The 23,823-nt window shown below is 39.6% G+C and overlaps 1 protein-coding gene across 1 annotated transcript in view; it reads left to right on the top strand.

Moving 5' to 3' along the window:
* The window catches only part of LOC104593955 (uncharacterized), a 61,412-nt gene that overhangs the window by 21,481 nt on the left and 16,108 nt on the right, over positions 1 to 23,823 (top strand). The window contains exons 5-7 of the mRNA XM_010254070.3: positions 11,017 to 11,120; positions 14,974 to 15,011; positions 16,076 to 16,311. Coding sequence (XP_010252372.1) covers positions 11,017 to 11,120; positions 14,974 to 15,011; positions 16,076 to 16,311 — 378 coding nt within the window. The remainder of the gene's footprint in view (positions 1 to 11,016; positions 11,121 to 14,973; positions 15,012 to 16,075; positions 16,312 to 23,823) is intronic.

The following is a 23,823-nucleotide window of genomic DNA, read 5'->3' as shown; positions in this document are numbered from 1 at the left end:
GGCTAGATGTAAAGCCCCATGACTTGATGGTTTTATGATGGCTTTCTATCAAGGTTGTTGGGAAATAATTGAGGGTGACTTGATGGAGGTGTTTGATGAGTTCTATGAGAGGGGCAAATTTAACTCAGGTGCAAATGCAACCTTCATCGCTTTGATACCAAAGAAAGTGGATGCAATCCAGCTGAAGGATTTTAGGTCCATAAGTCTGATAGGTAGCATGTACAAAATCATTTCCAAGGTTTTAGCCCTAAGAATAAAATATGTTCTTCCCTCGATGATTTCTCCAAATCAAGGGGCTTTTGTATTTGGGAGACAAATAATTTATCAAATCCTTATTGCCAATGAATGTGTAGAGGTTAGAAGAAGGAATAACAAAAGGGACTGGATTGCAAGTTGGATTTAGAGAAAGCCTATGACATGGTGGATTGGGAGTTTCTATTGGAGATTCTTAACCGTAGGGGTTTTGTAGAGAGATGGTGTAAATGGGTGAAGGGATGCATTACTTCATGTCATTTTTCAATTTTGGTAAATGGAGCAGCAAGAGATTTTTTTTCTTGCCAAAAGGGGCCTAAGACAAGGAGATCCTCTATCTTTATTCCTCTTTACTCTGGTAACTGATGTGTTGAGTGAGTTGATCATAAGGGACGATGCCAACAATATGATTAGAGGCTGGAGAGTTGGAAGGGATGAAGTGGTGGTTAGACATTTACAATTTGCAAATGACATTATTATGTTTTGTGATGGGAAAACAGAAGAACTCATGAACCTAAAAAGGATATTCCATAAATTCGAGAGGATCTCTAACCTAAAGATTAATTGGGGCAAGAGTTGTGTGGCAGGAGTAAACTTAGGGAGTGAAGAGGTGATTCGATTAGCTGGAATGTTGGGGGTGTGAGGTAGGAGATTGGCCATTACAATATCTGGGAGTACCTTTGGGAGGAAATCCTAATATGGATAGTTTTTGGTATCCAGTGATTGAGAGATTTACAAAGAGACTTGTGAATTGGAAGAAAAACTACATTTCTTTGAGAGGTAGGATAACCCTGATAAAGTCAATGTTGGCTAATTTACCTATGTACTTCCTATCTACCTTTAGGATACCGGTGAAAGTAGCAAACCAGCTAGAGAAGATTATAAGGGACTTCCTTTGGGAACCAAGAGACACCAAAAGAGACCACCGAGTGAAGTGGGAGGTGGTTTCTAGAAGAAAGAGATGAAGGGGGACTAGGAATAGGGAATCTTAGGCTAAGAAATACAACATTATTGGGGAAATGGTCGTGGAGATTGCCTTTGGAACAAGACAGACTTTGGCCTAGAGTGATTATTAGCATTCATGGATTGGCAGACAATGGTTGGCATGTAGGAGTCGACCCCAGGCTTCCCGGTGCTCTCCTTGGAAATCTATTCATGGTATTTTACCTTCATTCTTTTCTTATGTCAAATTTGATGCTTGTGCAAGAAATAAGGTCATGTTTTGGGAAGATGCTTGGGTTGGAGACATTCCCCTCAATGAAAGGTTCCCTGCTATTATTTATTCACTTTCTGAAAATAAAAGAAAAGTGTTCTCTTCAGTTTTTACTGATAACTCTTGAGACTTGGGTTTGAGGAGAGGTCTAAGGGAGTCGGAAATGGCAATGGTGGATGAATTAATTAAACTTCTAGGGTCAACTTACCTGGATCAATCTTGTGTGGACAGTAGAATTTGGAAACCTTCCCCTTCTGGTGTGTTCACTTGCTCTTCCTTTTTTGATATCCTCATTTTTTTTGATCAGTAACAACAAACTTTCATTAATTTATAAGTCAATTAAGATACACAGGTGGGGGAGGTAAACCCTCTTACCACCCCCAACAATAATTACATAGTAGCCCAAAACAAATGATTTCTTTCCACCTGCTGTTTGGCCAAAGTATCTGCAAATGAATTAGCACATCTTTTAACCCACTGAACCTACACATCCATTCCTTGGGTTAGCTACTTGAACTGTCTTTTTTCATTAATGTAAGCCCATAACCCATCGTTTTCCTTCTTTACCCAACCAATTACCACTTGCGAATCACCTTCAATAATCAACTTATTTATATTCAACTCCTTAGCTACTTGAATTGTCTTTTTTCATTAATGTAAGCCCATAACCCGTCGTTTTCCTTCTTTACCCAACCAATTACCACTTGCGAATCACCTTCAATAATCAACTTATTTATATTCAACTCCTTAGCCCTTTTCACCTCCTCTAGGAGATCCTGAATCTCTGCTCTCAAAGAGTCTCCAAATCCAATGGCTCTAGAAAAAAAGAGCTATCACTGAACCTGTCTCTGTTCTAAACACACCAACAATCCCTGATGGCCCTGGGTTTCCTTCACTGCTCCCATCAAAGTTGAGTTTGATAAAGCCTTCCATCGGAGGGGTCCACATCGGACATATATTCAGTTTACTGGGAGCCGAGACAACTATCTCCTGCCAATTATTCATGATGGTCTCTATTGAAACATCCTCAAAGATATTCATTGTTTTTACCCATTGTGCTACCCTCAATGAAACTACTTCTATAATTGTGTCCCTAGTTCTTTCTCTTTCAGCGAATATCCTTTGGGTCCTTTCCTCCCAAATCGTCCAACAAACTGCTGCCTTAGTGCACCTCCACAAGATTTTTCCCCTCTTTTTGATTTGGCGATCAATTGCATAGGTGAAGAGGCTACGAGTGCACAATGGAGGAGTCCACCTGCAACCAAATAAAGAGAGAAACCACTCCCAAATAGAAGAAATAAAAGGGCAAGATATAAGTAAATGAGAACAAGACTCACCATCAGCTTTACAAAGGGTACACCAGTGTGGGGATAGGCACCAAAAAGGCTTCTCTCTTTGGAGAAGATCGCAGGTTTTGATATCCTCATTCAATCATCAAACCCTGTAAGGAGCTTTCCTTCAAAGGAGATTTGGTGTAGCTTGTACCCCCAAAAGTTCAGGCTTTTTGTTGGGAGGTGGTTATCTAAAAAATCAATATTCTAGATATGTTGCAAAGAAAATGGCCAAATGTTTGCCTATCACCCCATGTTTGTAGCCTCTACTTGGGATTTGGTGAGACGATCACACACCTATTGATTTCTTGTCCTTTTGTATGTTTTATTTGGACTTGGTTCTCTTCTATCTTTGGTTGTAGGTGGACACCTCCCCCAGATGTGGCAAGCCTTTTTGATCCACGCTTTTTCAAGCAACTGAAGAGGCGTGGAAGATTAATGTGGAGAGCCACAAGAGCAGCTATCTCATGGTCAGTTCGGGAAGAAAGGAATAATAGAATCTTTAAAGGTGTGGAGAAATCCAAGGAGGCAATTGTAGAAAGAATAATTGTTATGATTATTCATTGGTTGAAAACATTGGATTTGTTTAAAGACTTCTCAGATGAAGACATTTACAGGAATTGGGAAGTGGTGGCTTCTACAACTTCCATGAAACCTATTGTGCAGGAATTATGGTCCCCACCAACACAACAAAGAGTGGAATTGAACTTTGATGGGAGTTCAAGAGGTAACCCGGGCCCTTCAGGTATTGGAGGAGTTTTCAGAGATGAGAATGGTAGAATTGTGGCTTTGTTCTCAGGACCAATAGGAGTGGGGGACTCATTGAGAGCGGAGGTGATGACCTTGCTTCAAGGTGTAAGATATGCTAAACAGTTAGGGTTACACCAAATTGAGATTGAGGGAGATTCTAAATTGTTGATTGAGCGGCTGCAATCTGGTAAGTTGGGAGCCTGGATTTATAGACAACCCATAAGGAAAATCCACAATATAACAAGGGAGATTGGTGCATGCTTCAAATGGACAAGGAGATCAGCTAATGGTTTAGCTGACACGTTGGCTAAACAAGGGATTGCGAGGGAGAGTATGTTCTGGGCAGTTTTGTAAGAAAAGATAACTGGGGGCTCAACACCTACTTAGGGGTTGGCAGGTGTACTTAACTGGAAAGTTATTTAATGAAGTTACCGTTTCCAATAAAAAAAATAAAAAAATATAGGGGCTGAATCCCTACTTTTGTTATAGGAAAAGAAGAAAAGAAAAGGTGGAAGAAGAAGAAGATCTATAAGAAGAAAATGTGTTGATTAGACAAAATTTTAAGTTCTTCCCTTGCTTATTGGTTCAAGTTCTGAAATCTTTGAGGATTCAATCAAGGATCAAAACTTTGATACAATACACCCCATATTGAGTGTATTGTATTGTATCTTTGGTGCCTCAATACACGTTTACAAGTGTTTTCGGGAACCCATTTTTTAATATATATATATATATATCCTTGCGCCTCAACCCAGGTGTGCGCCTTTTGAAAAGTTGGCGCTTTTTTGCTTTTTTTTGAACATAACGGCTGGGCTAGGGGCTCCGAGAACCCCCAATTGGGTAATGTTGTTCGTTCATTCATTCTAATAAAATGTCTTCTTGAAAAGCAATTAAAACTATAAAATCCTTATTTTTTGTGTGAAAACTAAGAACTTAAGACCTAACGTGGACTTGTTTGGGCTTGCCTCGAGGGGCGTGGCACAAAGCCGGCTTGTAGAATCAGGAATGTAATATGTTTTACATTACGTTAGTTAAGTGAAGTACTACAATTGAGTGAAAAAAGAGATTAGAGGTTTTACATGCTTGAAAATGTTTTATATGTTTGGTTTTATTTTTAAATTCTCATTTGAGTATGCTTTACATCTTATGTTTATGTATTTTAATTTTAGACAATAGGTTTTTTAAAACATTATTTTTAAATTTTAGTTTATTTTTTTATTAATATTATGTTTAATATTTTTTGAATTTTTGGCATTTTTTGGAATTTTCTGTCATGTTTTTTGATTTTTAGCTTTTTTTTTTTTATTTTCGCACCTTGCTTCAAAAATGCGTGTGGCTCGCCTTGCCCCTCAGGCACAAATTGACCCCTGCGCCTTTTTTGCGCCTTGCGCTTTGAAAACATTGATCTGCTTACACCATAAGTCCCCAAAACCACACCTTCTCCTTATAGTGATAAAAAAGTCCCAGTCCACAAGATCATAGGCTTTTTCCAGGTCCAACTTGATTGCCACTCCCTTCCTCTTTAACCTTTTTTGAGCCTCCACACACTCAATTGCAATTATAATTTGATCAATAATTTGTCTATCTTGGATGAATGCCCCTTGGTATTGGGAGATGAGAGAGGGGAGCACCTTTTTAAGCCTAAGAGAAAGTATGTTGGCAATTACCTTATAAATATTGGTCACTAAGCGTATAGGTCTGAAGTCTCCTGGCAATTACCTTGCTTCTTTGGGATCAAAGCTAAGAAAGTTGAGTTCATCCCTGGACTGATTACTCCCCTTCTATGGAATTCCCTGAACACTTTCATCAAGTCATTCTTAGTCATCTCCCAACAATCTTGATAGAAGGCCATAGTGAAACCATTAGCCCATCTCCCAACAATCTTGATAGAAGGCCATAGTGAAACCATTAGCCTCAGGAGCCTTAGATCTATCCATAGACAAAATGGCTTCATTAACTTCACTTTCCTCAAACCTCTTCTCCAAGGCTATCACTTGATTTTCTTCCAAGCTTCCCCCTTCCAATTCTCCCAAACCCCATCTCTCAGTGATTGGTATACCAAATATTGATCTGAAGTGATCAGCAACGGTTTTAGTAATTTCTTCTTGATTTTTAATTTCAGCCCCCTCCCCCTCACACTACTAAAGAAGAAATTGAGTTCTTTCTCTTTTCTGCCATTTGCTAAAGCGTGAAAGAACTTAGTGTTGCCATCACCTTCTTTAATCCATCTCTCTCTTGATTTTTGCTTCTAGTTAATCTCCTCTCTCAACATGGTATCCTCTAATTCCTACTTTAGAGGCCATCTTCTTTCTCTATCATGACCTTTTAACACACCTTGGAGCTCTTTCTTGTCAATCTCCTCAATTTGTGAAACCAGGCTGCCTTTTTTCTCTTCCAATCTTTCGAACTTCACCCCGTTCCATTCTTTAATTTCCCCTTTTAATCTTTGCAGCCTTTTCAGAAACTTTTGCCCTTCACATATAGGTTGTGGCACATGGGGATCCCACCTCTCCTTCACCTTCTTAAAATCTGGATGGGTGAGCCACATGTTCTCAAACCTAAACGGAGAAGGGCTTCCCTCAATGGTTTTTTGAAACAAGCAGATTGGCCAATGATCTGATGCGACTCTGGGTAATGACTTTCCCCTCAAATCCTTCCAATGTTCTTCCCAATCGAGAGACATTAAAAACCTATCCAGTCTTGAGCAAATCAGGTTAGCCTGGAGATTGGACCAAGTGAAACAGGATTGACCTAGTGGGAAGTCTTAATTCAAAATCCTAAATAAAGCTGTTGAATTTCTCCATACTCGAGGTAATTCTTTGTCTTCCTCCAATCGATTCATCCACATATCTTATCACATTAAAATCACCTCCTAAACACCAAGGGCCTTCCCATAGACCTCTAACATTTGCCAATTCTTCTCACATCATATTCCTTTCTCTATAGGAATTTGGTCCAGAAACATTGGTTAGGACTCAATCAAAACCATCCTGATTATTCTTCAACACCATTGAGACTGAAAATCTTCCCACTAGCTCTTCACAACAAGAGAACATATCTTCCTTCTAGACTGTTATGATTCCCCTGAAGCACCCCAAGTTGGTGCATAGCACCATTGACAAACTCCTGATCCACTTCCTATCAACCTCCTGAATCTTGGACCCCTGGATCAGAATTATATCTGACTTTTCTTTCTTAAACATCTCCTTAGTCAACCTCCTTATTGTGGCACTTCCTAGCCCCCTAACATTCCAGCTGATGATCTTCATTGAACTAATTGAAAACCCAAAAATACCCTTTCTTCCTAAAAGCCTCATTTCCTCCTTCTCCCCTAGCACTAAACTCTTTTTCCCCTTCAACATCGTTACTTAATTTCTCCACTTCATTCATTTTTTTTTCTTTCTTTTTCCACCCCCTTTTTTCGAACAATCTCCTCATCTGTTTTTTCTGGGTTAAAACCCATTCTATTGGTGAAATTCATCAGCTGGTCCTCTTCCATGTGCATCTTCCCTCCTGCAAAAACATCTTCCTGCCCACTACTTTTTTCCTTTTCTTTAATCAGATTAGTTTCATTCTTCCTCATATCTCTTTCTTCTTTGCCCTTCTTCCCTCCTCTCTGTACTCTTCCTCCCTCCTATTTCCCCTAGGAGAAACTTCCCTCCCTCCAAACAGACTTTGGATCCCCAGCCAGAAGTTCCCTTTCCACACTTTCAGCATAGTTATTCAAATCCATGGGCTTAATCATATTAGGGACAGGGAATGAACCATCTGCAGGGGTTACCATCTACCATAGGAGGGAGCAAATCAACAACAATAGGTGTTTCAACGACCACACCACCTTGACTCTGGCCTGGGGTTGCAAGCATCAGGAAAATCTGTTTGGGGAAGACACATGGTTTCTGTAACCTGATCAGAATTTGAAGGTGTTTCCTTTGAAGCTTTACAGATCCCCTGCTCAGTCACCATCTGAACATCCTGCTTCAGCTGTTCACAAGAGTGGGATTTCCTAACCAAGAGGGCACAGGAAGGACCTTGTTGATCCTGGATGTGGTTTAGGACATTCTGAAAGCCTGAGCTTTGTCGGCACCCTTCATCCTCACAAGACTTCTACAGAGGTTTGTCGAAGGAAGGCCTCTCTATGTTCATAGTATCACTGACCTTGTTTGCTGCAAACAAGGCACCAATGCAGTAATCCACTTCAAAACCCAAACAGATTTATATTTTGTCCCATCCACACTCTCAATACTGGATTCTTCATCAAAGGAGCACTCTTCCTTGGAATCACTGCAATCAATCTACTGCCCATCGTCATCTTCATCGCTCTGAATCTCTTTTGGTCTAGCATACTTGGGGTTAGGCTTGTCCTGCCAAGAAGGGTAGCATCTCGCCCACTGCAAATTTGGCAGCCCCTTTTGACAGCTACTGTCAGGGATTGATGGGGACGATGATACACCCAAATTAGCATCCCCCATTGATTCACTACCACTTCTACACGTGACGTTTAACTTGTCACCTGCATTTACTTTAAAGCTTGGCCCGACCCCTTGGTTAAGCTCCGGTCTGGAGTTTTTATTTCCCAAAGACTCCCCCTTTAAGATGTCCACGTAGGACACATGTCCCTCCCTTTGAAATTCAAACTAATTTGAAAACCCGATTAATAAAGGTAATTTGGAGCCTAAATTAATCGAGCCCTGCGATTTAGTTTCCTTTGGGGGAAACCCAAGTCTGACGTCTGAAGCTTCCTGTCTTGTTGTGCCATGTGGCCTTTGTCTTGCCATGTGAGCATCGTCTTCTCTCCTTGCACACTCCCAGAGTGTTGATTCAACTTCCTACACAACCCATACTTGTCTCCACCTTTCGTTGGAGAAAACTTCAAGCAATCTTGGTATCTTCTCCGACTTAGCATCTCGAATACTAGGCCTGTAAATGGATCGAATTCGAATTGAATCAGGCTAGATTCAAATTCGAAACGGATTATAAAAAACAATATTTGAATTCGATTCGCTATCCGATGGATATCAAATGTTTAAATTTGAATTCGAATTTGATTATTAAATCGAATATTCGATTCGATTCGAGTTCGATCGATATGAGGCCTAGACTGAGTTTGCAAAGAAAAACAAGTGATTAGCTTGAGAAAAGAGGCAGGAGATTGATAGCGGCAGTCGTGGGTTCCCGGTGGTGCGAATGCAATGGTAGTGAGCAGTGTTGGCTGGTGATGCTGGACTGTTGTAGCACGATGGCCGGTGATGCTGGACAGTTGAGGGCCTTGAGGCGTTGAGCTTGAGCTTGAGCAGCGGTGAAGGAAATGGTAGTGACCGGTGCTCGATTGCTATCACTGATGCTTTCGTAGGTGTTTACAGCTTGCAAATAGAAAAGACAGAGGGAGAGGAAGAGAAGAGGAGTGCTACTATGCGAATAGAAAAGACAGAGGGAGAGAGAGAGGAAGAGAAGAGGAGGAAGAAATTAAAAGCGGGAGAGGAAACTGGTTTCTGGTTTATATCAAAAATAAAATAAAAATAGGAGAGGAAAGGATGATTGGACGAGAGAGAGAGAGAGAGAGAGAGAGAGAGAGCGAGAGAGAGAGAGGTTTATCGAGAATGACAGTAGATGATATAATTGTAGCTGTCAACTTTTTTCTGATGGACTCGACATGACCCCTCTTTATGACTTTAACCTTTATATTTTATTATATTTATTAATATATCATAAATGTATATAATTAATCGAATTCGAATTTTTACCGAATCGGATCAACACGAATTCGATAATCTAATCGATAAAATGTATAAATTCGAATTCGACCGTTAAAGTTATCGAACCATTCAAATTTGATTCAATTACGTCGGATATTGAATTCGGAATCGAATTATCGGATAACGTTTACACCCCTATTGAATACATAAGGTTGCTGCACGAAGGTTAGAGAGATCCACCTCTTGTAACGAAACACCTAGTGTAGCAATCTGGAGAAAGACCTCCTTTGCCCAAAGATTGAATGGAAGTCCCAATACTTCCAAACTGATGGTATCACCGTCGACCTCCAACTAATTCCAGGAAGGGCACCAGTTCTCCACCACTGTTGTCCCTTCTCTTGTGGTAATTCGAATTAAATTTTCTACATTATTTGCCATACCGCTGCCGTTCACCAAAGGGGTGAAGGATTGCCTTTTCCGTTGCCGGCAAAACTTTGACTATGTCCTGTAACACTCCATCCCAGTCCAACACTTTTTTAGTTAACATGATCACCTTCCTTCTCCAATCCTCCAGACTCCCTTCGGCTACTATTCTTGAACAGATGGCGTTTCCGCATATACCTCCCAAGTCTAGCAGCTTCTCCTTGACACCAATGTTTCCAGAGGATTGTTGCAGATCTGGTGATACCGTTGGTTTTACACTGTGTGTGTTGTCCCTCCAACCAAAGTCATTCAAATTCATCAAAAGTCTTTGCCACCTTCAACTACCCCTGTTTTCCTTTCCTGATGGGAAAGCAAATAACCTGCCTTTTACCCAAGCCAAAAAATTCAATCAACAGAATAAACTCTCCTTTATCATTTTTCGTTTTCCACTAAAAACTTCTTCCTCTACAAACTAAGTTCTCCCTTCCACCCTGTCTCTGTGATGGTGAACAGATTACCATCGAGGAAACCTTTAAACCATCCTGCCGCCTCTGTTTAAGACCATCACAACCCTTTTGTCTTCTCTGATTTTGAGTGTTGAGCCTCCACCAATTTCTTCAAACAAGAAACTAAATCAATTATTGCAACTTCACATTCTAGGAATATAGAGTTCTTTAGTGTTTCGGTGCAATATCATTGCCTCCAACCATTTATAAACAAAAGGTAACCTAACAAGAAGAACAACCAACTTAAAAATTAAACTAGGACACATAGATAAAATGAAACATCTTACAAAAGAGAAAGGTAAAAGAGGATGAAGCCCGTCTTTTTATACAATAAATACTGTGAGATTGGGGGTTAACGGTTTTAGAACTCATCCTCATTAGACTAACTTTCAATTATCAGGCTGAAAAAAGTATCGGTGGTTCAAAACACACGATATACAATTTTTTGGTATCACACTTGTTGATATTTTAAACCTTGGCTAGTATATCAAGTAAGGATAATTACTTCTTGAAGCATCATGAATTTGTTAATGGGTAGATGACCATTGGCATGGTACATCAATTTTTTGTTTACTCTGATGTTTGCACTATTTGTCTTATTATCAATTGTTAATTAGATGCTTGGACTATTCCTTTTTATCACCACTTGTTCCTGTTGTTTTTTCTATTTTTTCTTTATTAGGCTTCAATGCCTGTGTATGCTTTTTCTTATATTTTAATACATTTTATTTTTTCTATCAAGAAAAAAAATCTCCATGTCTATCAATCATCTTCCTTAATTAGTTTTCTGTTTTTTTTTTCTAATTATTTTATGTATCCCTGAAGATACTTGTTTGTTATTGCAGGTGAACGAAGAAACACAAGATGATTCTAAAGATGATGGGCCTACAGAATGGGTTTCATTTTGGAAGCCAAATATTACAATCAATTTGGTCGACGACTTTACAGGGTATATTTGATTACAATGTTCAGTTTTGTTCTTCATTGGATTTAGGAACTTATAATTAGCAAGGATATATGTTTAACATAATAGACTAGCAATCACTGGTGTCATATATATATATATATATATTATCAGTCTTGAAGAGATCCTCATGTGGCTAACCCAGTAGTTGAAACTGTCTTCCAATGAGCATGGAAGCATTCTGCATTGTCCTCAATGATAATTGGGATTCTGCCATTGCAATGTTTTTATCCAACAATGGGACTGTAATTACTATGGGATTTTTTATGGTTTACATGTATGGCAAATGGAGAAGAGAGACTGCTGATCCTTGTCTGGTTGGTAACAGAACCATTTACTATAGAAAGGGGATTGTGTAAGCTGAATCCAAAGAAAGAAAGAGCCTGAAATTTAAGCCAAAGCAGCCCATCTACGGTTGTTAGGATTTAACTATATAGAGTTTTTCTTTTTGATGGATCAGAGTTAGCCTTGATATTATGACATTGTCAAACTTTGAATGGTTGAACCACAGTCTCAATGTTTTTTATTTTTTCATAAGTAACCATAGTGTCTATGTTGGGAACCTTAGCTTTAACCACAGGACTATCAGTGTAGTGCTTGATTCTAAATTACAATTAGGTTGACAGAGATGTGTTTGAATAAATCCACACCATTTTTGCATAGTATGGTTCTTGCAAACAATAATTTTTCTTCAAGGATTTTCCCAATAATTACTTTTTCTATGGTTACCAACTTACCATTTGTGCTCGATATTCTTTCTTTCCTTGGGGAATCCCTTGGGTGGTTTGTTGTCGAGGGTATTTTTTTCTGTGTCATTGCGTGATTCTGCTGTTTCCATGGAATTATACTTCTCAGGTTCTTTGTGATCACTAGAATCCAAGCACTTGTGACTGTACACCACTCTCTTGAAGGGATACAAGGGGCAGGTTTCAACTTTCAAGGGTGCTAGGCGCATTTATCACACTGTACACCATTCCAAGTTCACCCTGTTCCTGTTGTGCCTCAATTTTTTGTAAGAAGGTTAATGGATGATGAAGGTAGTTACTCTGAGGATTAAAGTGTTGAGAGTGTTGATCTAAATCTAAGTGGCAAGATGGGTTAGGATACACAATACACCCTCAACGCAGAGCTGTTTTTCTTAGAGGATGATGAAAAGGAAGATAAAACTGATCAGGGAGAAAGCTGAATTGAAGCTCTACAATACACACTGGTTGTGGAGAGCAGTAGTAAGAAAATGCAAATAGACGAACTAAGCAGACTCTCAGATGAGGGCGGGGGCGGGGAACAAGCTCAAATCTTGATTGAATGCAGGGTGTATGCAAAGAGATAGACAAGGAAAGCCAAATGCCTAGTAGGGAGATATCAAGTGAGGATGAGAAACAGCACTCCAAGGGCTGTTTGAGTGTCAATGACCTCATGAAGTACCTAATAAGCAATTTTTTTTTGATAGGTAATGGAATTTTATTAAGACTAAAATCTTACATCAAAGTATAACAATACAAGCAGCCCAACAGATGTGTGAGGTGTGGCCACCATAACAGAAACAATATTACAATTCAACCAGAAACTGGTTGGTGGAGAGTATCCATGGCTGTTCTGAAACTGGTTGGGTTTCTGGAGTATCTCGACAGGCTCGACTCACTACACCTTGGAAGGCAATCTCTAGTGTTTTTCCAAAATTCCTCCAGTCAGTAAGGTATGATGTTTGCTCAGGTACTTCAGTGCTTTTTGGGAAGATGTCTGGGTGGGCAATCAACCCCGAAAAGATCTTTTTTCCTCCGTTTACTCCATTTCCCTTTATAAGAGAGTGCCTATTTCTAGGTTTCTTTCCCTCCTTGATAACCTTGTTGTCTCCAATTTGGGATTTTGGGTTTCGTAGAGGTCTAAGAGATGAGGAATGTGCTTGCATGTCAGAGCTTTTATCTTTATTGGAGGCTATTTGCTTGGATCCTCTAAAGCCAGATAGTAGAATCTGGACTTTGGTACCAAGTGGCTCCTATACATGTGTCAAGTTCCTTTGTTCTTCTCCACCCCCTTCCCAGTGAAGGAAATTTGGTCCAGGTCCATTCCCCCAGAATAACTTCTTTTTGTTGGGAAGTATATCACAGTAAGATTAATACTGTGGATAACTTGTATAAGAAGAGACCTTTATTGTACTTGAACCCAGATTGGTACACAATGTGTAAAGTACAAAACGAGGACTGTTACCACTTACTAATATCTTGTTCCTTTGCTACAGATGTGTGGAATTGGGTTTTCTCTTTATTTGGCTGCAGGTAGAACCTGACTCCTAATGTAAATATGCTCTTTGATATGTCAATTCTTGGATGGCCAACGATGAGAGGGAAGCTTATGTGGAAATGCATAAGAGCAGCCACGGTTTGGACCATCTGGGAAGAAGAAAAACAAAAGAGTCCTGAGGAAGTTAAGGAATGCATTCTGACAAGAACCATCCTATGGATGAACACCTCAGAACTGTTTGTAGACTTTTCCTGTGAAATATTCAAAGGAGTTGGGCAGCGGTGGCATCAATATCTCCAAAGAAGTCCAGATTACAAGCAAGGTGGACTCCTCCAAAAGGGGTAATTAAGTTGAATTTTGAGGGCCTTAAAGAATTGGTGGAATCTTGAGGGATAAGAACAACATTCTTATTTCCTTATTCTCTGGTCCAGTAGGGGTGGGTGACTCAACAAGAGCTCAGTTACTAGCCAGCTGTACAAGGTTTACAGATTGCAAGCCAACTTGGAGTGGAAAATCTGGTAGTTGAAGGAGAATCCAGATACTGTCACTTGGGTTTACAGAGATCTGAGTTACTAGCCAGCTGTACAAGGTTTACAGATTGCAAGCCAACTTGGAGTGGAAAATCTGGTAGTTGAAGGAGAATCCGGACACTGTCACTTGGGTTTACAGAGATCTTCTGAGGAAAGTAAAGTGGATTACAGGAAGCATGACAGTCAATTTCTAATGGGTCAGCATACCAGCTGATGCTTTGTCAGACTCTTTGGCTAAGTAAGGGGTTTCTCGGGTATCTTTGTATTGGGCTAATTTATAATTTCATAGTGCTTGGGTCTGTACTCCTACCCCTTTGAGGAGGCAGCATCTCGTGCCTCCTCCAACGCTGATTGTACTTCTCAGTCTTCCCTTTTTCTCTCTTTAATAAAATTGCCTAATCATTCATAAAAAATAATTGTAAGAAGCCCAAAGACACTAAGGACTGGTGTTGGAAGCTGAATTCACATCAAAAGCCTAAGAAGTTTAAGACAACAAAAAAAGGAAATACACATCTTGCTACTAAGGGAGTTGATTGCCCATCTCTTAGTGTTTCGGCTCCTTCACATGATTGCTCCGATGTGAAGGAGAAGCTTAGGAGTTAGGAGCATACTGACTAAACTTGAGAAATGTCTTGTGGTGGGGGGGACTCATGTAATTTTTACAATGGCTTAATTACAACTCAGTGGGCCCATGGACATATGGAAATGTCTTGAGAGGGTTAAAACATCTGTTGATGGACAGATGGAGTTGAGAATAGACCACAATTGGATTTCAAGATCAGCTGACAGTATGGCTATTGCTTTAGAATGATGAGGAATTTGCTGTTTGAGGGAATTGAGTGATAAAAGAGGTGAGAGTAGCAGGTGCTAGCACAAATCTGTGGTGCTTGGCACATCTTGCATTATCATTTTTTAACATAAATAGACACACATGCACAAACATAAACATACATATTTGGCCATTATCGTGATATGGTACATACATACACATAAACATATATGGATATTATCCATTCTTGTGAGATGTCTTTTTGATAAAGGTACTAATTGTTGTGAATTCTTTGCAGATATCCCCACAATGCTATTCCACCGAATATTGCTCCTTGTATCCTTTTCTTTTAATGTTAGTGATTTATGGTTAATTGGAAAATGTTACTCTGCCTAGCTTTTATTGCAACTTTTATCTATTTAACATAGGTAAGTGTGCCATGTTCAAACATTCTGACCTCAACAAAATTGGGTAGCCTAAGATATACCTAGGACATTTGAGGCTGATAGTGCCTTGGCGGTAATCCTGGGGCAAGTATGCCCAACAGCCCAAGTTGATTGCATAGTACCAAGTTGCCAACTATTTGATTCTTGTGGCTAAATTGTGGTTCATAAAGTTGATCGCATGGGTAACATTGCTCCAAATTTACATGCCCTGTGTTATAAAATGAAATGGACTAACGATAGGCATGGTAGAAATGGAAATGCTTAGATGGATGAATGGCAAAACGAGAATGGTCAGGGTTAGATATGAAGTAACCCCTACTCCTAGATACAAAGGAACCTAGGAGTAGCCCCAATATTTGATTAAATGAGAGAAAGCAAAATGAGATTGTTTGACAAGCATAGAAGACCATCCACAACAACCATTAGAAGTGATCTGTTACAAGTTGAAGGGGCTAGAAGAGCTAGATGCAGATCAACAAGGAGTTGGGTGGAAGTAGTAAGAAATGATTTAATTGCCCATAATTTAACGATGGATATGACATTGAATAAAATGGAGTGGCAAAGCAGGATTAATATAGCCAACCCCATATAGTTGGGACAAGGCTTAAATGATGATGATGAAAAATACCAAATCAAACTAATTGTATACTTTTTGTATATGTACTGTGTAAATGTTTGTAAATGTATGGAAACTATTTTGTTGTGTTTTTGAGGTATAATCAGACATGGCAACATAAATTCAAGTATTTTTTCCCTTCTTTTATTAATATTTTTGCATGTCTTCAGGGAAAATCCGTATCACCTATGTTGTCAGTATTCCAGTTTTTGATTGCATGGTTTACTTGTTAAAACATGGTTTATGATAAATCTTTAGTTAACATTCCATCTTTAAGTACATATTTCTGTTCTTGTGTTGATGATCATCACATGGAGTTTCTTGACGTAAGATTGCAGATTTGAATGTCAACCCTAAAACATTGAACTACTATCCTACAGTTTTTTTCAATGAGTTTTGGTTACTTAGAGACAAGCTAATACCAATCAATGAGACAGTAACAGAATTACCACTACATTTGGAGGTGGGTCCCATAAGTATGACAAAGTGGCAATTATTCCTACAAATTGATCAATCATTCCAGATTCACCGTAATTATGGAAGCATGCTTGAAGGAGAGGCTGATGAACTTAAGGTACAATTTATATCACTTGTTAATGTTCTATTTATGTTTGGCATACAAGTAAGCAGCAGTTGTAGGTTTTTCTCTTAATTTATTCATACTTGCAGTACTGCATGAAAACTTGAGCTGAAGTGGTCAGCACTCTAGTTGGATGCTTCTATTCCATGTAAATATGGTTAAGATTGGATAGAATAAAACCTGAGAATAGAGAAATCTTGGGAGAATGTAGGTGGGTGAGAAGAATTTTATTGTTCTTAGCCTCTTAACTCTTATGTTCAGTGGAAACTTGTAGTCTGTCCCACTTAGCAGGCACGTGATACGTTTATATTTCTAACATGAAGTACAATTACAATTTTTTTGAAGATAAATTAAACAGAAAATTCATTAAATAAGAAAGAAAAGAGATGCAATATGGCAGGTGACAAGCATCATCACCCACAAATACAAAGAACATACAACAAAACAAAAGAAGGGAAGAACAAATAAATACAAAATGCTCTTGCTTCAACTAACAAACACTCAAAGAAATCCAAAATTTAGAACAATCCAAAATTTCTCCCTCTATTTGTTATTAAAGATTCTTATATTTCTTTTTTTCCGCAGCTCCCAACAGACTGCAAAAGGCACAGACTCCATCTAAATTTTCACTTTTTTTGCCCCAATAATCCCTGGCCACTTTTCAAAGATCTCCTTAGGAGACTGAGGGTCCCATCCTTGTTGAAGAGACGACCATATGCAACTGACAAACGCAGTCAACCATCAAATGCATCACATCTTCTGATTCCATCTTGCAAAGGATGCACCTGTTTGCCAAATAGAGACCTCTTTTCTTCAAATGATCTTGGGTAAGAATGCTGTTCCTTGCAACCAACCACGCAAATGCTTCACCTCTAGGAGGAATCGGATTGCCCCATATGCAACTGACAAACGCAGTCAACCATCAAATGCATCACATCTTCTGATTCCATCTTGCAAAGGATGCACCTGTTTGCCAAATAGAGACCTCTTTTCTTCAAATGATCTTGGGTAAGAATGCTGTTCCTTGCAACCAACCACGCAAATGCTTCACCTCTAGGAGGAATCGGATTGCCCCACATGCCTCCAATGTGATGTTTTTCCACTTGATTTCAAGCCAGAACACTATAGAAATGTTCAACTATAAATCTGCCATTTCTACTCTCCTTCATCTCGCATCTGAGCTCTCTGGATGAATCATCATCTCTTGGAGTCTAGACAGCAGCACCTCACATTCTAACACCTCTCTATCAAGGAGATAACTGATGAATCTAGGACACCAGCACCTCTTTCTGCCTCCATTGAAAGCATTGGGCAATAGTGATATCCTTTCTGCTCAACCTATATAATCTTGGACAAACTTCACACAATTTCCCCACCTTTAACCACTCATCCTCCTAGAATTTTATCCTTGATCCATCCCACACCTTCCACGAAACACAACTACTGAAGCTTGAAATTTCATGATCCCTTTCCAAACACTCACTCTGTCAGCTCAGGTAACCTCCCTCCCTCAAATCCCACCCAAGATTCACCACCCCATATGTATGGACAATTACAATTTTGTCTGTACATAAAATTATGAAATAGGACGAACAAGAATGTCTTTAACAAGAGAAGACCAAATTACACCACAATTCCACACACTCCATAAACTCTAAAACTGCTTAAAATAGACCATATATGTCAAACAGCTCCAACTTGTTAATGGGGTGAAAGACACACTTGCAATACCATAAATTGAAGATGTGGTACCATCAGCAAGGGTAACAGACGTAGATGTTAATGTATGATACAAGCAATATAACACACCTGGGATTCAGTTATATGACTTGATGCCCCAAAGTCAATGACTTCGGTGGAAGGATGAGACTTTTGAGAAGCGAGACAAATGGAGGGCACTTAGTTCATGTCATGAAGGTTATTCATTGCCTAAAGGATGGACTTCTAGGGGTGGGGCCTTGTAATAAATTTAAAAGAGTTTATAAGAAGAAGGGGTGAAGATGAAATAGGTTTTTCATCACCTAAAGTTGGTTCATTCATTCATCCTAATAAAATGTCTTCTTAAAAAGCAAGTAAAACTATAAAATCATTATTTTTTGTGTGAAAACTAAGAATTTAAGTGCTAACGTGGACTTGTTTAGGCTTGCCTCGAGGGGCGTGGCACAAAGGCGGCTCGTAGAATCAGGAATGTAATATGTTTTACATTACATTAACTACGTGAAGTAATGCAATTGAGTGAAAAAAGAGATTAGAGGTTTTAAATGCTTGAAAATGTTTTATATGTTTGATTTTATTTTTAAATTCTCATTTGAATATGCTTTACATAATTACATCTTATGTTTATGTATTTTAATTTTAGATAATAGGTTTTTTAAAACATTATTTTAAAATTTAAATTAAAATTTTTTATTAATATTATGCTTGGTATCTTTTTTGACTTTTTGGCATTTTTTTTAATTTTCTGACATTTTTTTTGATTTTTTAGTATTTTTTTTTTATAATTTTGTGCCTTGCTTCAAAAAGGCGTGTGCCTCACCTTGCGACTTGCGCCTCAGGCGCAAATTGACCCCTACACCTTTTTTGTGCCTTGCGCTTTTAAAACACTGGCTCAGTGTATGAGGCTCCTACTAATGCACAGTTTGGGGAGGGATAGATGTATACAACCTTACCCTTGCACATATAGAGAGGCTGTTTCCAAGGGGGTGAAGACCAAATACAAAAATAAAAATCAGAATGATGATGAGAGAAGTAATTTTGAAGACAAAGTTAGTAAGATTAAAAAGAGTGAGCTAGAAAAGAGTTTTGATTCTCAAGGCGAAGGAGATAAAATGGTTGTGAAAGAACTGGAGGAAGGGAGCAAAGTAAGGGAAGAGGATGGTATAGAGGGAGAGTTATGATTTGGAAAAAGTTGTTGAAACAGAGGTTCAAGTAATTAAAATGTTAGGGGTTGTTGGCCTAGGGAAGAGAGAAATTTGCAAAAAAAAAAGTTAATGGAACTGGAAAAGAAATACATTATGCCTTATTGTTTGTTGATTAATTGTTAGTTTGAGGATTTGATTTTCGGGGAACGATTTTTGGTGTTGGTTATATGGGTTTAAGCTGTCTGGTAGTTTTGAGAGGAGTGTTTGGTGAGGTTGCTTGTTGTTTGAAAGACTGGGCAGTGGCTCAATTTTGTACTTTAAAAGACCATAAAACCAACATTAAGAGCCTCCTTTGAAATCCTTCAAATTTTGGAATTAGAAGCATCCAAACTATTATCTTTTTCTCACACAAAAATGCAAATTCATCTCCTTTTCAATGTATTATTTCAGAGATCCCTTTTTTTTCTTTCATTCCACACATTCCAACATATGACAGTAGGAACATAGCTCCAACCATTTTTGCCTTAAAAATTCCTTTCAATGTAGATCAACAAGCAGAAATGTCTTCAGGAGACCTTGGATTCACCGTATTAGGTTTGAAACAACCCAAAGACATCCCCAAAGGAGCCTTAATAAAGGAAGTTTTAAAGAAAGAAAATCCAGACATTGTTTTAATTCAGGAATCTAAACTTACGACTTTTGACAAAAGGTGGGCTGGAAGTGTGTGGAGAGTGAATGGACCGAGGTGGGTTATGAGCCCCTCCTGGGGCTCATCTGGAGGGTTAATTACTTTGTGGAAGGATGAAGTAGTGGAGGGAGTGGAAGAATTAGTGGGAAGGTTCTCAATTTCTGTCAAATTTAAGCAGGTGTCAGATGGATTTGAGTGGGTCCTTACCAATGTATATGGTCCCAATGATTACAAACAAAGGAAGGAGATTTGGGAGGAACTGGGAGATATTAGAGGTCTGTGGGAGGGGCCGTGGTGTGTGGGAGGGGATTTCAATGTGATAAGGTTCATTGAAGAGAGCAATAAGGTGAGACAAAGGTGCACTACCAGTATGAGGAAGTTCAATGAGTTCATTAATGCTTTTGAGTTAAAGGATTTGAACCTTTCTCATAATAGCTTCACTTGGTTTAATCTCCAAGCTGAACCTATCTGCTCCAAATTAGATAGATTCTTGTTCACCACAGACTGGGAGGAGCATTGGGGAGATCTGGTGTCAAGGGCTCTACCTAGAGTTACTTCTGATCATTGGCCAAAAATGATTGGTAAGTCTAATATTGGTGGTAGTGGGCCCTCTCCCTTCAGGTTTGAAAATATGTGGCTACTTCACCCGGATTTCAAAGACAAAGTGAAAACTTGGTGGAATGAAAGTAACCCGAAAGTCAATTGGGAAGGGATGAAATTCCATTGGAAGTTGAAAGAGCTCAAGGTCAAAATTAAGGAATGGAATTCTCTCCACTTTGGTAGGCTAGAAGAGAAGAAGCAGCAGTTGATAAGTAAAATAGAGGAGTTAGATGCTAAGGAAGAAAGTGGATGTTTTCGGGACCGAGATAAAGAAATGAGGTGGGAGTTAAAGAAGAGCCTGGAGGACATAATCTTCAAAGAAGAAGTAAGTTGGAGACAAAAATCTAGACACCATATCTAAGCTGGTTTATGATGGGACAGTTTTAACACAACAACAAGAGATTGTCGGGGCTTTTGTGGAACACTTTAAATCCATCTCTAGAAAGCCTCTGCAGAAGAGATTAAGGATTGAAGGGTTGGATTGGCCTAAGCTCCCTAATGAGTTGATGTTGTGGTTGGAAAGAGAGTTTGACTTGGAAGAAATCAGAGAAGCCATTTTCTCTATGGATAGATCCAACGCCCGGGCCCTGATGGCTTCACGATGGCCTTTTATCAAGATTGGTGGGAGATAAATAAGGCTGGCATTCAAGCAGTGTTCTGGGAATTCTTTGAAAGAGGTGTGATAAACCCAGGTCTGAATTCTAAAGCCATTTTCTCTATGGATAGATCCAACGCCCGGGCCCTGATGGCTTCACGATGGCCTTTTATCAAGATTGGTGGGAGATAAATAAGGCTGACATTCAAGCAGTGTTCTTGGAATTCTTTGAAAGAGGTGTGATAAACCCAGGTCTGAATTCTACTTTTATTGCTTTAATACCGAAGAAGGTTGGGGCTTCTCATCCTAAAGAGTTCAAACCCATCAGTTTGGTTAACAGCCTCTACAAGATCATTCTAAGTTGTTATCCAGAAGAATTAGAGAGGTGTTCCCCTCTATCATCTCCCATAACCAAGGTGCCTTCATGAGGAATAGACAAATTGTGGACCAAATCTTAATTGCAAATGAGAGTGTGGAAGACTACAGAAAGGGCTAGTGTGCAAATGAGAGTGTGGAAGACTACAGAAAGGGCTAGTGTGCAAATGAGAGTGGAAGACTACAGAAAGGGCTAGTGTGTAAGTTGGACTTGGAGAAGGCATATGATCTGGTTGATTGGTCTCTGTTGTTGGAAGTGCTAGAGTCTTGTGGTTTTGGGCAGAGGTGGTGCAAGTGGATTAAAGGGTGCATTAGGACTTGCCATTATTCTGTGTTAGTAAATGGCAAGGTGGTGGATCACTTTCCAACTATGCGGGGTATTAGGCAAGGGGACCCTCTCTCCCCTTTTCTCTTTACCCTAATTGTTGAAGTTCTAGGGAGGCTTATTGAGAGGGCAGACTCTAGAAATCTGATAAGTGGTTGGAGAGTGGGGAGGGATAGGGTTCTGGTTACTCACCTACAATTTGTAGATGACACAATTCTGTTTTGTGATGGAGAGGAGATTAGCTGGGTGTGCAATATGAAGATGGCGATTAGGGTCGTTTGAACAAATGACCAACCTCAAGGTAAATCTGGGTAAGAGTTGTGTGATTGGTATTAATATTAGTGAGGGAGAGGTGGAGGAAAGGGCTCGAGTGTTGGGATGTGAGATAACTCATTGGCCATTGAAGTACTTAGGGCTTCCTTTGGGAGACAATCCCAGAAAAAAGGAGCTTTTGGAATCCGGTGATTGACAGGTTCACTAAAAGTCTAGCTTCCTGGAAGAAGAACTACTTGTCTCTGGGGGGCAGGATAACACTGATTTAAGTCAACTTTGGCAAACCTTCCAGTATATTTCTTGTCGGTGTTCAGAATCCTAGAAGGAGTTTGTAGGGAGTTGGAAAATTTAATGAGGGACTTTTTATGGGAACCTGGGGAGGAGAGAAAGGACCATAGAGTTAGGTGGGATCTAGTTACAAGACCTAAAAGTGAAGGGGGACTGGGGCTGGGAAATCTGTGGAAGAAGAATGAAGCTCTTTTAGGGAAATGGTTATGGAGATGGTCCAAAGAAAAAGAAAATTTGTGGGCTAAAATAACCCTAAGTATTTCTGGGCAAGAGGCAGATGATTGGGATCCGGGACTATCATCTAGGGCTTCAAGAGCCTCCCCTTGGAAGTCGATTCATGCTGTCCTGTTGTCTTTTATTTCATTTATCAGGTACAATCTTGGTTCTGGTTTGTCTGTACTTTTTTGGGAACACACTTGGTGGGGGATTTTCCCTTGAAAGAGCAGTTTCCCTCTTTGTTTGCTCTGTCTACGTTTAAAAATGAACCAGTAGCAACATTTGCTAACTTGTCTAATTCCGCTACTGGTTGGAACTTGGGTCTCAGAAGGGCTTTCAGAGATTCTGAGTTGGAACCCATTTCAAATCTGCTTAAAATCTTGGATGAAGTAGTCCTTGAACCTTCCATTGTGGACTCCAGGGTGTGGTCTCTTGTTCCCTCGGGTATCTTCTCCTGCTCCTCCTTCTTCAAAGCATTGACACAGTCTAGTCCGGTACCCGGGCCTCCTTTTCCAGTTCGGGAAGTTTGGGGTAGCCCCATCCCTCCTAGGGTAGGTGCTTTTTGCTGGGAAGCAATCCTAGAAAAGTGTAACACTTGTGACCTACTTCAAAAGAAAAGGCCTAATTGGTGTTTATCCCCACATTGGTGCATCTTATGTAAGAAGAATGGTGAAAGCTGCTATCACTTGCTTGTCTCTTGCCCTTTTGTTTCAGATATTTGGTGTTGGTTCTTTTCTTTATTTGGTTGTAGGTGGCCCTCCCCTTCAAGTGTGCAAAGCTTGTTTAGCTCCACTCCAGTGAGGGGTCTAAAGAAGAGAGGTAAAATTTTGTGGAGATGCGCTAGAGCTGCTATTTGCTGAACGGTCTGGGAAGAAAGAAATCAAAGATTATTTCATGAAAAAGATAAAAGCAGGGATGCCCTCATAGAACTTGTATATGTCAGGGTGGCTCATTGGGTCAAGTCTTTGAAGCTTTTTGAAGCCTATTCAGTAGGAGACATCATTAGAAACTGGGAAGAAGTGGCTCGGTCAGCTTCTATGTCTAGTGGTATCAGACCTGTTTGGGCTCCACCAGACTTGGGTTTCATCAAATTGAACTTTGATGGTAGTAGTGAAGGAAATCCAGGCCCTTCAGGCATAGGTGGTATTTTGAGGAACGAAGAAGGGCAAATTATTGCTATGTTCTCAGGACCTTTAGGCTGGGGGGATTCTCTGAGAGCTGAAATCTTAGCAGTTGTAGGAGTCAAAAAGGCTAAGCAGTTGAATATTAGCAAGTTGCAGGTGGA

The sequence above is a fragment of the Nelumbo nucifera genome, chromosome 5 (genome assembly GCF_055504915.1).
Source record: "Nelumbo nucifera cultivar China Antique chromosome 5, China Antique-T2T, whole genome shotgun sequence".
Classification (NCBI taxonomy): Eukaryota; Viridiplantae; Streptophyta; class Magnoliopsida; order Proteales; family Nelumbonaceae; genus Nelumbo; species Nelumbo nucifera.
This window is presented reverse-complemented; position numbering and strand designations above follow the sequence as displayed.